Here is a 16,108-nt window from a genome sequence, read left to right on the forward strand (position 1 = left end):
TTAATCTGTGATTAACCTGGACTTAATGTAATTTATTGAACTACTAATAATTAGCCAAGCCATACCTGGACATGGTCGTCTCTGGTTTCCCGCTCCAACATCTCCAGTCTGGACCTCAGCTCCTCGTTCTCCATCCTGACCCTCTGCAGCTCCTCTGGCGACGCCTCTAGCAGCGTGGAATTGTGAGATTGCTGTAGTAGCGACGCTTCCTTCAGCTTTTGACTGAGTTTGGCATTCTGGATGCGGAGGAGGTCGACTTGTGTCTGGCTTTCTAGTAGTTTATCTGCTACCTCTGCTACCGCCACAGTGTTTGAGTCTCGGGATGGTACCTCATCACCACCATCACCATCATCTGGGATTCTTTGCAGCTCTTGTGATGCTGCTTCTGTCAGTTTCAGCACGAGTTCTGCATTCTGGGTCTTGAGTAGATCCAGCTCTGTGCGGGCCTCCAGTAACAGTTTGGACGTTACATCCACTTCAGCAGTTAAGCCTTTAAGGGAGTCAGGGGAGTCACTGGACTCATCTTCGCCTGTGGGTGTTGGTCTTTGGGGTGCAGAATTATGGGCAAGCTCTGATGCTTCTTTCAACTTCTGTTCGAGTTTGGCATTCTGTGTTCTGAGTAGGTCCAGTTCCTTCTGGGCCTCCATTGACAACTTGGAGGTGGCCTCCCCCTCGGCAATTGAGCATTGGGACAACGCCTCACTACTGTTGTTGTTGTCTGTGGGTGTCGGTATGTGGAGTGCGGAATTCTGGACGAGCGCTGAAGCATCTTTCAACTTCTGTGTGAGTTCGGAATTCTGTGCTCTGAGTAAGTTCAGTTCCGCCTGGGTCTCCAGTGGCAATGTGGTAGACGTCATCTCCCCGCAAGCACTGGAGTCTTTATCGTCTGCGGGTGTCAGTCTGTTGGATTGCTCTAGTAGTGATGATGATGCTTCTTTCAGCTTCTGGGAAAGCTCAGCATTCTGGGTCCTGAGTAGCTCAACCTCCCTCTGGCTTTCCACTAGCTTCTCTGCTACCGCTTTCATGGCGCTCGCGTTCTGCTGTTGATCAGCAGTGGTGTCAGTAGTAGTGTGGTGAGTTGTGACAGAGATGCCCTCCACAGACAATTCATTAGCTCCCTTGAAAACTAATGTTTTGGCCTCATTAGCTCCCTTAACTAATGTTTTAGCTTCAGTGTTTTTCCTTTTGTCATAGTGTGCTTCAATATTCTCTTTATCATCACTGTGTGCTTCAGTGCCCTGATTATCGTCTTCAGTAACATCCCCTGAATGTGTAGTAGATGACTTTTTGGCTTGGCCACCTGACCTGCCAGCCACCAACTCTTCCTCCTCCTCTTCCTCTTTTCCCTTGTCGTCTTCTCCCCTGTTCTCCACCCGGGCCACTTCTTTGGCAGCCTTCAGCTTCACGTCTTCCTCCTTATTCCCCTCTTTTCCGTCGTCGTCTCCTCTCCTATCCTCTACCCCCGTCTTGAGCTTCTTCACCTCTCCCTCCCTCCCTTCTTCTGTCATCCCTTCTTTCTTCTCCGCCTCCAGCGCCTCGTTGGCAGCCCTGAGCGTCTCCATCTCCTCTCTGCAGCGCTGCAGTTCCTCCTCCCGTCCCTGGAGGGCGCTGTCCCGCTCCTGGAGCTCCAGCAACAGGCCCTCGATGTGGCTGCTCTGGCTCTCAAACGCCCGCGTCAGCTGCTGCGTCTGGGTGGTCACCTGGAGGGAGAAAGAGAGAGACAGAGACAGAGAGACAGAGACAGAGACAGAGAGAGAGAGAGAGAGAGAGAGAGAGAGAGAGAGATAGAAAGAGAGAGACAGAATGAGTACATGTAATAATAATAAAAAAAATAAAAAATAATAATAATAAAAGGGTTGCAGGTTGCAGGGTTCGAAACCCACCTCCTCACTCCATATCCTTAAGCAAGGCACCTGCTACAGGGACTGTAACCAATACCCTGTACTAAAAATAAATGTAGCCGCTTGGATAAAAGCGTCAGCGAAGTTTAATGTAATGTAACTTAATGTAATGTATCCAATGTATCAAACATCAAGTCAAACTGCCCACCTGTTTCTGCAGGACCTCCAGTCGGCCATGTGCGGCCTTGGCGCTGCTCGCCTGACGATCACGCTCCTTGCGGAGGGCGTCGCATTCGCCCCTCAGGCGCTCCACCTCATTGGTGTTCAGAGTGTTCCAGGCTCCAGGCTCCTGTGGCGGCGGCGATGACAACACGGTGCACGATTATGGAAAAAATTATCATCATGATTAGTTGGATCAAAGTCGCAATCACGATTATTCAACAATAAATAACTGAATTTTGTGCGGAATGAATACTATTTGTCAAAAAAGGGAGTCCAAGGCACTCTTCTTCTGCAAAAATATAAAAAAAGCCTTTATTGAAACATGGCTATTAAGTTTAAAAACATGTTTTCCCCAACACCAAAGAGCACCAAGATTTTTTCTCAACAATTCCATGAGCACTTCGGATTTTCTCTTCACTTGATGAATATTATTTGTAATCACAAAATTAAATATCATCAAGAATGTATTATATAAGGGACGAACAAATTAAAACTGAATTGTAATAATCATGTGCAAGGCAACAGCATGAAGTTCAGGAGATTTGAAGGACAATGGCTTCAAGGACACTCGAAGGCAGGTCACAATATTACCCCCGTGCGATCACTATTAAATCACAATCATCATGGCCAAAATCACAATTTTCAATAAATTTCGATGAACTGTGCAGCCCTACCATAGTGCTGTGGATGTTTACGGCCTGGCAGAAGGAGACGTGATCCATAGGAGACGGGATGATGCCCTCGTCAATGTCAAGGTCAAGGTCACTGCTGTCGTTGTTGAAGGTCTTGTTGGTTTTGCTGCTGGTGTTGAGAGGCAGGTGGTAGCTCAGCTGGAGCTGAGGAGCCTTTCTGAGCTCCTGCAGTTCAGCCTCCAGCTCTGCCACCTGTAAATAAACCCAGGTTTTATTTATTTAGTTAGTTTAGTTTATTTGTCAGGAACAATGAAGTGAACATCATTACAAATTACATTCATAAAGTCATGACAAAACCATCATAACATACTGTGCTGTATATGTGCACTTCGTATCTGCTAGTGATGTTGGCTATGATTATCATGTCCTCCATTATGAGCCGCTATGGTTAAAAAGAGTCTGCCCAATGTAATGTAATATGTAATGTACGTATGTGGTACATAACAAGGTTTCTAGTCAAATAACTAAATTGTAATCTATTGCAACCCCAGTCCATGATCATACAGTACAATTTGCATAAAAGGCATTCCATTACCTTGACTATCAGCTCCTCCTTGGCTAGGTTGTCCTTCTCCATTCCCAGTCCCTGCATCTCCTCTTTGCCCAGGTTCTCCCTCTCCTCTCCAACTCCTCTCTCCTCCTTCACCACTCCGCTCTCCTCTCTGTCCAGTCTGCTCTCCCCCTGCTCCTGGGCCTCCTCGTTCTCCTTCTCTCCTCCTCTCTCCTTGCGCTCGAGGGTCAGTTCCTCCCTGAGTGTCTCCAGGTCCTCCCTGAGCCTCCCGCTCTCCTCCTCCAGCTCCTTTCCCCTGCTCTCCATCTCCGACAGCGCCTCCCTCAACCTCTCGCACTCCCTCTCCTTCTCCTCCACCTCCTCCTTCTGCTGCTTTCTCCTCCCCTTATCTTGCCGTCTCTCTTCCTCCTCCTTCTTCTTCTTCTCCTCCAGGGCTTCCTTCAGCTTGGCCGCATCCCTGCGCTCCTCCTCCAGCTCCTTCTTCAGCCTCTGCGCCTCCTCCTGGGCCTCCTGCTGCTTGCTCCTCAGCGCTTCGCTTTGCATGGAGTGCTTGCGGCTCAGCTGCTTCAGCTTGGTGCGCGCCTCCGCCTCGGCCCGCCGCTGCGTCTCCAGGTCGTCAAGGCGACGCTGCAGCTCCTGCTTGGTGTCCTGGAGCTCGTCGCGCAATGCCGCGTTCTCACGCTTCAGCTCCGACGTCGCCGTGGGCGATGATGATGATGATGATGATGATGCAGTTGTCTTTGACGACGGGGAGTCATGGGAACGGCTCGGGCTGTGGTTGTGTCCAGCAGATGATGATGGGGTACGATTGCTTCCGGTATTCTGATGTTGGAAATCGTTGCCTCGAGATGACGAATCCAACGCTGGCTGTGACTTTGGACAAAGCTGATCGACCTCGTCCTCCTCACCACAGATACCAGCATCATCATACTCCTCATCTTCATCTTCGTCATCGTCATCCCCATCTTGCAGGACAGGATGTTGGTACTGAGCCTCCTGGGCTTCCGTAGTCTTACGTTCATCCACACCTCCGTCCACCTGTTCCCTCAATCCCTCTCTCTGCTGCTGATGCTGCTTCCTCTTCTTCTTCCGGCTGTTCTTGCTCTTGATTGGCTGCTCGGAGCTGAAGCTGCTGATGTGCTCCGAGTCGATGCCCTCGCCCGGCTCCCGGTCGCAGGGGTACTTGGCCCTCTGGCTGGCGTTCTGCTCTTCTCTGCTGTGTCTTGTCGTGTCGGCTTTCAGGGATTTCTTGCTGGTGTGCGTTTGTTGGTGTTGGGGGTGGGACTGGTGGTGAGAGCTGGGTCGGTCGTACGAGACAGCAGGACTGAAGCTGTCGCTGCTGTACTGCGGTACTGGCGGAGCGGGAGGGTTGTCTATGAGAGAGGGGAAAGAAATACATTACCTTACATAAATTGTATTTAGCTGATGCAAAAGCTGATCCAAAGCGACTTAGTTATTTATTTAGAGGATATTGGATACAGTCCCTGTAGCAGTGTGGGCTTAGGTGCCTTGCTCAAGGGCACCTGAGCCATGGGCTGTAGTAGGGAGAGGAAGGGTGGGAGGGATTTGAGCCTGCAACCCTCTGATCTAAAGAATATCTCCATAACCACTAGGCCACAGCTGCCCCGTACAGGGGGTCAATTACTTTTTTGGGGGCTCAGACGTCAGGTGGTACAACTAAAGCTATTTATGCCCATAAATGAAATAGTAATTTGTAATTAATGAACAAAATTCAAGAGATAAAGTAAGCAGTGTGCAGTGTCTCTTGAATTTTGTTCATTGATTCCCCCCTCTCCTGCCTCACACCTGCACCTGCACTACTGAGGGCTTGTGCACAAGGACTCTCTTGTAATTTGTAATTAATTGACTTCAATGAATATGCTTCTTATTTAAGATGCTTCATTTAATCCATGCAATAAGATTGAGATTATACAGTGTGGCTGAAAGGACTGGGGCATCACCGTTGTAACTTTCTATTCATTTCCTAAAGCTAACATTGTTTCTCATTATTTCGAATTCTTAAAAAAACAGTTAAGGTCTGTGCATGCAGAGGTGTCAAAAGTAAAAGTAAAAGTAAATCAATACAGTACAATATATTACATAGCTGTTACGCTAGTTAGGTAGATAGACTGTGTTGTGACTGTAAAACACTTTTAAAAAAAAAAGAACCCATTACAAATTTGATCCAACCACCGCAGAGCTAGCTGATCGCAAGACAAGTACACAGGTCTACTGGTTAGTCAGATAAATTACCTGTGTTGGAAGGAAATGTTGTTTCTCTTTATTTACTTCTACTTTTACTTTTGACATCTCTGCTTGTAGTTGTATTAGTTGTAGTTGAGTGGGAACTCTTTCGGCGCATCACTGTGACGCAGTTCGGCTTCGGGTTGATTAAGGCCACACAGGGACAAACACATGCACGCAATTACAAATAGACACATACACAGTCCCCTAAGCACGCACGCACGCGCACACACACGCACACGCGCACACACGCGCACACACACACACACACACATGCGCGCACACACACACGCACAGACACATACACAGTCCCCCGAACACACACACACACACGTAAACACACGCACGCAATTGCACACAGACACATACGCAGTCCCCTGAACACACACACTCGCACAAACGCGCACACACACACACACACACTTTATGAGCATAGTTGTGGAGGCATATTTAGATGATTGGGATGCAGCCCCGATGTTTTTCTCAGAGTGTGGTCCACCATCAACTCTGGTGGTCTGCTACCGTAGAAATCCCAAGTGGCCAATATGAAAATAATATACATTTTCCCTGTCTGTCTGACTGCCTATATTATATACAAACCGTCTCCAAACAACATGCATTTCATCTCCATGCCATTGCCTAATAAGGGCTGAGGGACTACACTGGTTCACAGTTCATGCTTCAATGGCTACATTTACATGACGGTTTGAATTCCAAATTATTAATTTCAAATTAAATAGTTGAGTTTACTTTGAAAACGTAAATGTAAACATGTCACAATTCGGAATTAAATGAAAGGTCAAAGCGGAATTAAGCTTTAATCGGTATTAAAGCCAGTTAAATCTGAATTAAATGTCTCATGTAAACGTAGCCTGTATACTGTAACATTGTACACAAGGCGATTCCAGTCCAAGCGGTTTTCTGTCATCGTCGCCCTAAGGAGGAATATTAAGCTACCAGTTGCTACAAGAGCAGGGTCATCCCTCTCAACCTCAACCAAGAAGCTAGTGAGACTCATCTCTTCAGAGAAAGCTTCCCTGCATAACAAAATGAACTCTACTCACCTCTACTAACCTGAACTACACTTCATAGGTCCTCCACTACTTTTCTCCTCTCCATCTGTTCTGCATTTACTTGTATACTGCTGCACTATGCTGCGCTGACCCCTTACTCTGTACTTGTTTGAATGTCTTCCTTGTAAGTCGATTTGGTCAATACGAAAGTATCTGCTAAATGTAATGTAATGTGATGTTGTAACCAACAAGTGTGTGTCTTGGGTGTAAGAGAGAAGATCCAAGGCACTCTGAAGTGAAGTCAAAAGTCCTGGTTACGCTTAAGTTTAAGGGTTCACCATTACAGTGGATCTACCACATTAGGTACAGTGTAATAACCATTATAACAATATTTAATATCATGTAATATCAGTGTAAGCACCTTGTACCAATTTTGTACTTACATCTGGTAAGGGTTAGGGTTGGTACAGGTACATGGTATTATACTGGTTCGATAATCTTCCCTCCAAAGGTAAAGTGCCTTCAAATCCTTGATATTAAGTTCTACTACAAGGATATTGTGGTTACTGCAAATGTGGCACAAGATAAAGGAGGTATAATGAATGATGAAGACCATTTCCAGTCTAAACTCAATTTTGACAAAAAGCATTTTGCCTTTGTAGGGCAGAAATGTCTAGATTACTAGATTACCTCCCTGTTGCCCATCACCCCTTTACTACAATGGTGTGTGTGTGTGTGTGTGTGTGTGTGTGTGTGTGTGTGTGTGTGTGTGTGTGTGTGTGTGTGTGTGTGTGTGTGTGTGTGTGTGTGTGTGTGTGTGTGTGTGTGTGTGTGTGTGTGCGCCAACCTTCCTGCCCGTGAAAGGATAAACAAAAAAAGGGGAAAGAGAAAGAAGCCTCACATTGCAATTTTTATGAATCTTACTTCCCCATCTAAAGGATATTTTTTTTAGATAGAACTAGCCCCCTTCTCACCTTGTAGTTCCTTGAGTTGTCTCAGTGTGTCTGCGAGCTCATCGGAGAGCCTCTTCACCTCCTGATCCAGACTCTTCTCCTTCCTCTTCAGCTGCTCCACGCTCGCCGCCATGCTCTCGCTATCCCGCAGCGCCTCCTGCAGGGGATACATAGACATGACAGGCAGGAGGTGTTTAGCTGCAATTACAACTACAGGCCACGAGAGGCAGCATTGACATGCGTCCTGCAAGTCAAACACTTACATGAAAAAACATTCGATTTTAGTAATCAGGGTGCGATTTGTAGGGGGGGATGGGGGGGATTGTCCCCCCTTCTGGTTTTGATATTGCCACTTTTTACGCATAATTTTAATCACAGTTCAATATTATTCAATTGATATTACTTAAAAACAGAAACATATCCCCCCTTCTGGTTTTCCTACAAATCGCACCCTGTTAGTAATGTATGGACTTGGCAAACATTCGATTTTAGTAATAAATGGACTTGGCAAACATTAGATTTTTAGTTGTGTGGACTTGACATTACACTTTTTTAAAATAGTGATGACAACTACAGGTGATTGGCAAAAAGACAAAAGCCAAATAGGTTAATAGAGCACTGAAGACAATGCGTGCTGTAGCCACATCACCCAATTAAACCGTTTTCGGTGGTGACAGTGTGTGGTTTTCCACAGTGTAACATTACAACTAACTCCCATAACGACCTTGTCCTATTCAGAAAAGGTCATAGACAAGGCCTTGTCCAATTAACCCCCAATGATAATAATGTGGCCCATTGGGGGGAATTTATTCAGAAGGAAGGTAATGCTTGTCACCAGCAGAGTGAATGGCGTAACCCCTGAAGCCTCTTTTCAAGTGAATGATTTTGGTGATGTACCATTTTCATTAGAGTAAGACACTGCACATCCCATCTCTCTGAGGCCAGGTGCAGGACAAAGGCGTATCGGACAGTGGAAAGAGAAAAAGTCCACACACTGTAGCTCCACTTTGAAAATGTATTCAGGTCATACAATCTCGTGACCCAATGACACATGACGGGGATCCCAATCAGGGGTGTAGTCTACGTAGAACACACTTCAACATTTCAGGGGTTTCAGTATACCCATTTCAAATCGATTGATCCATAATTTAGAATAGCACAAAAATATACACTTCAAAATGTTCTCAAATATACAGTATACCCACCATAAACAAGTAGACTACACCACTGATCCCAATGACACAATTCCGTGACACATGCCTGATGAAGACCCTGTTGGGTCGAAACGTTGTATGAGCTGAATACATGTTGAAAGCGGAGCTACAGTGTGCCGACTTCTTCTCTTGCCACTGATGTACCATTGGTGACGTACAGTATTTACAGTAGAGGCTGTGTGTGTGAGTGACCTACGGTACAGAGCAGTCACCCCATCAGCAGTGCTTAATAATTTAACGGGCATAACCTCTCGCCTGTGCACGCCATCAATTATGCATTACAACGTCTAGACAGGACAAACAGCAGGGTGTGTGTGTGTGTGTGTGTGTCTGTGTGTGTCTGTGTGTGTCTGTGTGTGTCTGTGTGTGTGTGTGTGTGTGTGCCTGTCTGTCTTTGTGTGTGCGTGTATGTGTGTCTGTGCATGTGCATTTGAGTGTGCGTGTATGTGTGTCTGTATCTGTGCATATGTGTGTGCGTGTGTGCGTGTGCGTGTGCGTGTGCGTGTGTGTGTGTGTGTGTGTCCGTCTGTCTTTGTGTGTGCGTGTATGTGTGTCTGTGTCTGTGCATGTGCATGTGCGTCTGCCTGTCTGTATTTGAGTGTGCGTTTATGTGTGTCTGTATCTGTGCATATGTGTGTATGTGTGTGTGTGTGTGTGTGTGTGTGTGTGTGTGTGTGTGTGTGTGTGTGTGTGTGTGTGTGTGTGTGTGTGTGTGTGTGTGTGTGTGTGTGTGTGTGTGTGTGTGTGTGTGTGTGTGTGTAAGCTGGACAGCTCAGAGGCCAAGTGAAACGTGAGAGTAGACTATGCATTCCCAGAGGGGCCAGGGCAGGGGGTGTCGTCTCACCACGGAGAAAGTGTATGCACTTGCCCCAAACAAACCTCCCAATACACACACTTACGTACACACACACACACACACACACGCCTTGCTCAACGCATAACCCCCCCTAAAAAAACAACAACAACAACAACAACAAAACAGAACAAGACAGTACAATTCCCTGGCAGGTTGAGACCACACACACTGTTTGTTTGTTTGTAGTTTAATAAATTATCAGTTATCAGTTATCAGTTTTCAGTTAATAAAAACAAATAAAGTCTGTGTGTGGACTGGGTATAATTAAGAGACAGACACTAAGCCTACTGTAGTTGCGTTTACTGCGTTCCTTAATCAATACCGAAAATGTGGTGACAAAGGCTGGCTGGCATTGGAAACTCCCATAACCCAGACCTACCTCCCCACCAACATAGGCGTAGGAAGACGCACCCTAGCCTCACACCTCCGCCCCCCATAACACATTAACCCCCAAAATGCCCCCTTGACATATTCTGTGGGCCGTGTCATCAGATTTCAGCCCTGTGAACACATTTGGTCTGATGGATCCAGTTTCCTCGTCGGCGATGATGTCATATTTAATGGACTAAAGGAGGGCAGAGGACTATTTGATGGACTAAAGGAGATGGAGCGTCATGTATAAGCAAGATGGAGCGTCAAGTAGGAGAGCGTGGGTGTGGACTTAAATGGGTGTACACTGTAATGTCTATGATGTACATGGATTCTGATTCTGTTTGGGGCCCCAAAATTCACGTGAGTGTGGTAGTCTGTGACTGGGCATGGCTGAAAGCCAAGTGTGTGTGTGTGTGTGTGTGTGTGTGTGTGTGTGTGTGTGTGTGTGTGTGTGTGTGTGTGTGTGTGTGTGTGTGTGTGTGTGTGTGTGTGTGTGTACACATGTGGGGGTGTGTACAGTATATATATAGAGCGTCACCATGAGTTTGGCCTGTGTCTGAGTCCTTTGGGTGTGTGTGTGTAGCTTGTTACCTTGAGGTTGGCCTGTCTGCCTCTCCCTCTTCTGAGCCCTTGGTGTGTGTGTGTGTGTGTGTGTGTGTGTGTGTGTGTGTGTGTGTGTGTGTGTGTGTGTGTGTGTGTGTGTGTGTGTGTGTGTACCGTGAGTTTGACCTGTGTTTGGATCTGAGTGCCGTGTGAGTGTGTGTGTAGCTTGTTACCTTGAGGTTGGCCTGTCTGCCTCTCCCTCTTCTGAGCCCTCTTCTGTGTGTGTGTGTGTGTGTGTGTGTGTGTGTGTGTGTGTGTGTGTGTGTGTGCGTGTGCGTGTGCGTGTGCGTGTGCGTGTGTGTGTGTGGAGGTTGCTACCGTAAGTTTGGCCTGTGTCTGGCTCTCCTTCTTCTGGGAGTCCTTGAGCTCGGCCTGGCTGCCCTTCAGCTCCCCTCTGACGGCCTCCAGGTCACGCTCCAACGCCTGCTTCTGGAGAACCAACTATGGGGGAGGAGGAGGAGAGAGGAGGAGAAGCAATTAGATATCCACGGAGTGGAGAGGAGAAGGAGGGGGTGAGAAGGAGGAGAAGAGAATGGAGGAGAAGGAGGTGAAGGAGAGGGAAGAGGAAAATGAGGAGGAGGAGGAGAGAGGGAGGAGAACATGTTTAGACACCGGAGGAGGGGGAGGATGAGGAGGATGAGGAGGAGGAGGAGGAGGATAGATTGGAGGAGAGAGGGCGGTAAAGAGGAGGGCATGGGGTTGACAGGAAGAGGATAGCATCAGAAACTGGAAGTGTAAGAGGGGGGCGAGGAGGAAGGGAAGGTATATAGTCAGAGAAGGGAGGAGGAGAGAAGGAAGAGGAGGAGGAGGTGGAGGAGGAGGATACAGGGCTAGGGGAGGCGGGGAGAAATGTGGAAGGGAAAGTCTGAGGGCAGTCAGAGACAAGAGTAGAAGAAGGAGGCGAAGGAGGATGAAGATGAAAAGGTGAAGGAGGTGGAGGAGGAGGAGGAGGAGGAGGAGGAGGAGGATTCAGTCAGAGCCAATATGATTGGGGGAGTAGGGAGAGAGAGAGAGAAAGAAGGGGGGAGAGAACAGATGGGAAGAGGAAAGGGTGAAAGCCAGCACTGCAAAGAAGAAAAGTGGAGCGAGGAAGAAGAGGAGAAAAAGAGAGAGGAGGCAGAGGGAAGAAAAGCAGGAGAAGGATGAGGAGGAGGATGCGGAGGAAGAATGAATCCAGACAGGATGTGGAGAGATTGAGAGCCAGGAATGGTGGAGGAGGAAAGAGGGGGTGGGGGAGCGGAAGGAGGGAGAGGAGGAGAGAGGGATAAAGAGGAGGAGGGAGAGTAGGTGGATGAGGGAGAGGAGGAGGAGGAAAGAGGGGATTGGGATAGCGGAAGGAGGGAGAAGAGGCTACAGACAGGATGTGGAGAGAGAGAGCCAGCAGTCAACCCAAGAGAAAGAAGAAGTGGGAGGAGAGGGATGAAGAGGAGGAGGGAGAGGGAGGAAGTGGGAGGAGAGAGGAATGAAGAGGAGGAGGGAGAGGAGGTGGAGGAGAGAGGGATGAAGAGGAGGAGTAAGAGGAAGTGGGAGGAGAGAGGAATGAAGAGGAGGAGGAAGAGGAGGTGGGAGCAGAGCGGGATGGAGAGGAGGTGGAGGAGAGGGACGAGGAGGAGGAGGAGGAGGGAGAGAGAGGAGAAGACAGACAGGAAACGTAGAGTGAGAGCTCACAGCCAAAGAGGACAAGTAGAGAAGCAGGAGGAAGAGAAGGGGGATGGGGGGATGAAGAAGAGAATACAGAAGGGAAGTGGAGAGAGACAGCACTCAACCAAAGAGGAGAAGGAGAAGGAGAAGAAGTATAGCTAGAGTAAAGAAAAAGAGGGAGAGGAGGAGGAAGAATGAATAAGGAGGATACACGGGGTGTAGAGAGAGAAAAAAAGGCAGCAATCAACTCAGGAGGAAGAGGAGGTGGGAGGAGACAGATGAAGAGGGAGAGGGAGAGGAGAAGGAGGATGGTGGAAGAAGTGGGCATAGACAGGAATGGGACGGATAGAGAGCCATCAGTCAACCCAAGAGGAAGCGGAGGTGGGAGGAGAAGGATGAAGAGGAGGAGGAAGAGGAGGTGGGAGGAGAGAGTGATCAAGAGGAGGAGGAAGAGGAGGTGGGAGAAGAGGTGGAGGATGGTTGAGGATGGTTGATGGCGGGCATAGACAGGAATGGGACGGATAGAGAGCCAGCGCTCAAGCCAAGGTGGGGGAGAAGGGAGGCGGAAAAGCAAGGAGGAGGGAGAAGGGAAGAAGAATGAGGAGAACTAGATTGCATTCTCACAGAAAATGCTGGAAGCGGGCTTGCCTTTTGGGGCAGAGCCGAGCAGTTTTATTTTTGATATCAATACATAAATTAAAAACAAACTACTATTGTGAAAAGAAAGCTAAAAAAAGAGGGAAAAATCCATCCACCCAGTCAGAAGTTATGGGCCAAACGATTCAGCCATCTTAGATTCAGCCATCTTGAAAGTGATGTAGCTCCGCGTTTTGAGGATATATTAAATGACATACATGCTATTTTAAGTCGGCTAAGGAACACTGCATATGATATAGTTTTGAAAATCAACATGGGTCCGAGTGGGATTAGAACTCACAACCTCCATATCTCCAATCCAGCACCTTTGCCATTGATACTAAATGACAAACATGATATTTTAAGTTGGCAAAGGAACACTGCATATGATATAATTTTGAAAATCAACAAGGGTCCAAGTGGGATTGGAATTCACAACCTCCATATCTCTAATCAACCAGCACCTTTACCATTGAGCCAAGCCTCTGGCTGCCATAAACATTTCAGCAAGACAATATTACATTGCATTGAAGAGCTGAACAGTAGAATTCTAGTAGTGCAGGTGCTCGTTAAGAATAGAATGTTGAGAGAATGTGACAGTTGAGATGGAACCCTTTATTGGCAGCACCGGTTGTGATTGACTGTATGGCAGTTAGTATTGTTCTCTAAGGTAGAGGGCAGAACCACAACAGTTTCTAGTTTTTAGCTCACTGCTGTTAAAAGACTAAAAAGAACTGGCACATGTCCTTTCTACAGTTTGGAGTCATACGTGTGATCTTTCTAACTGAATGAAGTTTATAGGTTAAACGGTCAGTCACAAATGGACCTCTTGTGGAAGATGTGCTGACCAAACTTGCACAAAATCGCAGAAAACTGAAAAACAACAAGAGACACGGACACTCTTTATCAGAACAAATGACCTCCAAGCCGAGCCGGTCGCTTAAGTGTTTGAACGATGTCTCTATCTCAAGAGGCCTAGGAGGAGATCCATTTTCTATTTTTACTGACCTGCACAAGAGAAGCAAGCAAGCAAGAAACTGGACTTAGAGATTACTATAAGTGTGGCAAACCCGCTTAATTAGATATTACTATAAGCGTGGCAAGCCCACTTAATAAACTGTACTTAGAGATTACTAGAAGCGGGACTTGCTCTGCAAGACCGCTTAATAAAGGGCAGGCAGGAAGTAGAGAGAGCAAGAGCCAGCACTCGACCAAAGCAGAAGAGTGGAGATGAAAGAAAGAGGAGGAAGAGGAGGGAGAGGAGGGAGAGGAGGAGGAGGAAGAGGGAGAGGAGAGAGGAGGCTGGAGGGAGGAGGTAGAAGAGAGAGGAAGAGAAGGGAGGAGGAGGAGGAAAAAGAGGAAGAGGAGGGAGGAGGCTGGATGGGGGTGCATCAAAGAGAAGTCTGGAATGAGGAGTGGAAAATGGAGGGATGAAAGGAGGAGTAGAAAGAGAGAGAGAAGCAGAGGGAGCCTTGGGAGGCCAGTGCAGCTGAGTCATAAAGGCATGCCAAACAGCAGCAGAACTAGCAGTAGCAGTGGAAGTAGCGACGGCCAGACTCAGTCACAATGACAATGACAGTGGCCTCGTTTACATGAGACATTTAATTCTGAATGAAAGTGAAACATAAACTCGACACAAGTATTTAATTCTTAATTATTAATTCGTAATTGAAAACATCATCTAAACGAAACCAGTGTCAGTGAGTCAGTAGTGGCAACCACGGTCAGTCACTGTGACTGTTTGTGACTGTGACAAAACTTGTGGGCTGACTTGTCATCCCATGCAGTGGCCATAGTCATTGATAGTCACTGTGACAGCAGTTGCGACGGACCACAGTCACAGTGGCAGTCACCCCATGCAGTTCTTTTCCAGACATGCCATGAACCCCACACTCGGAGTCGGAGCATGGCTACAAAATGTTAAATAAGAACACACACGCAAACACACACACACACACACACACACTTTAAGTACAAGACCAGAAGTGTGAGAGGCTGCACACGCACACACACAAATGCAAAGGAACACACAGAGGCACAAACACACACACATAGGCACACACACTTCAAAAACAGTCCCCAATGCATAAAGTCACATTACAGAGACACATACACTTCAAACGAGGCCCCAGACCGAAAAGCACACAGTGCACTGCACTCATTGCTGTCATGGTATTTTCATGCAGCAGTCATTATGCAATGACAACACAACCACATGATACAAACCATGCACCAACATCATACCTCAATTACAAAAGTGATGTTTCTTTTAAACACCCATAACAGTTAACTTTGCTTCTCATTATCATTTACACCGCCAAAATAACTTAAAACACAATTGAGTCAATTCACGCAGACGACTGGTAGCGAGCTTGATCGAGTCTATTCACCAGTGTATTGTTATTGATGAGCAAAGATAACCAATACAGATTATACAGTAGATGACCATTTGAACCATTATATTTTTCCTGAAATATAAAGAGAATAAAAGAGAAAAGTAGAGACAATAAGGGAAAGACGTGAAGGATGGTCTACTCTCCCCCAGAGCCAGGTCAAAACAGGCCTAACCGGGCCCAATAAAAGCTGTATTCTGCTGACACACACAACAGTGGGGCGCACCACAGAGCAGAGCAGAGCAGAGCAGAGCAGAGAGCACTTACCAACCATGGGACTATTTCAGTGTCCTACAATTTAGCAACCTGCACTTAGATGAACCGAAAAACGACACAGGGAGAGAGAGATGGAGATGGGGAGAGAGAGAGAGAGAGAGAGAGAGAGAGAGAGAGAGAATATAGAGCGTCTGTGCCTGTGCGTGTGTGCGTGTGTGTGTGTGTACTAGAAAGTGGGTATAACTAGCAGCTGAAGAGGCAGTTTAATTCAGGCGGCCACACTGTCCTGTTTATGAGTGAGCTTGGCTTGTGCTTCCAAAAGTAGTGTGTGTGTGTGTGTGTGTGTGTGTGTGTGTGTGTGTGTGTGTGTGTGTGTGTGTGTGTGTGTGTGTGTGTGTGTGTGTGTGTGTGTGTGTGTGTGTGTGTGTGTGTGTGTGTGTGTGTGTGTGTGTGTGTGTGTGTGTGTGTGTGTGTGTGTGTGCACGTGTGCGTGCGTGCGAGAGAGAGAGCTTAGCTTGTGCTTCTAAAAGTACGTTTTAATAGAGTTGTTTGCAGGAAGCTCCACTGGGTGATTACCATTCATTCAGCTAAGACACTATCAGGCCCTTGCATTCACACACACCATTAGACCTCAATGTGTGTGTATTGCACGCACAGACAAACAAACACGCAAACAGTCACACATTCTGTCTGTCTGTCTG

The 16,108-nt window shown here is 47.2% G+C and overlaps 1 protein-coding gene across 1 annotated transcript in view; it reads right to left on the minus strand.

Moving 5' to 3' along the window:
* si:dkeyp-115e12.6 (centromere protein F) overlaps nt 1–16,108 on the minus strand; it is a 64,162-nt gene that overhangs the window by 8,155 nt on the left and 39,899 nt on the right. Inside the window, exons 9-14 of the mRNA XM_063189916.1 lie at nt 10,840–10,962; nt 7,498–7,633; nt 3,291–4,639; nt 2,738–2,947; nt 2,050–2,190; nt 66–1,700 (exon numbers count right to left, since the gene is read on the minus strand). Coding sequence (XP_063045986.1) covers nt 66–1,700; nt 2,050–2,190; nt 2,738–2,947; nt 3,291–4,639; nt 7,498–7,633; nt 10,840–10,962 — 3,594 coding nt within the window. The remainder of the gene's footprint in view (nt 1–65; nt 1,701–2,049; nt 2,191–2,737; nt 2,948–3,290; nt 4,640–7,497; nt 7,634–10,839; nt 10,963–16,108) is intronic.

This window comes from Engraulis encrasicolus, chromosome 23 (assembly GCF_034702125.1).
Source record: "Engraulis encrasicolus isolate BLACKSEA-1 chromosome 23, IST_EnEncr_1.0, whole genome shotgun sequence".
In the NCBI taxonomy this organism is placed as follows: Eukaryota; Metazoa; Chordata; class Actinopteri; order Clupeiformes; family Engraulidae; genus Engraulis; species Engraulis encrasicolus.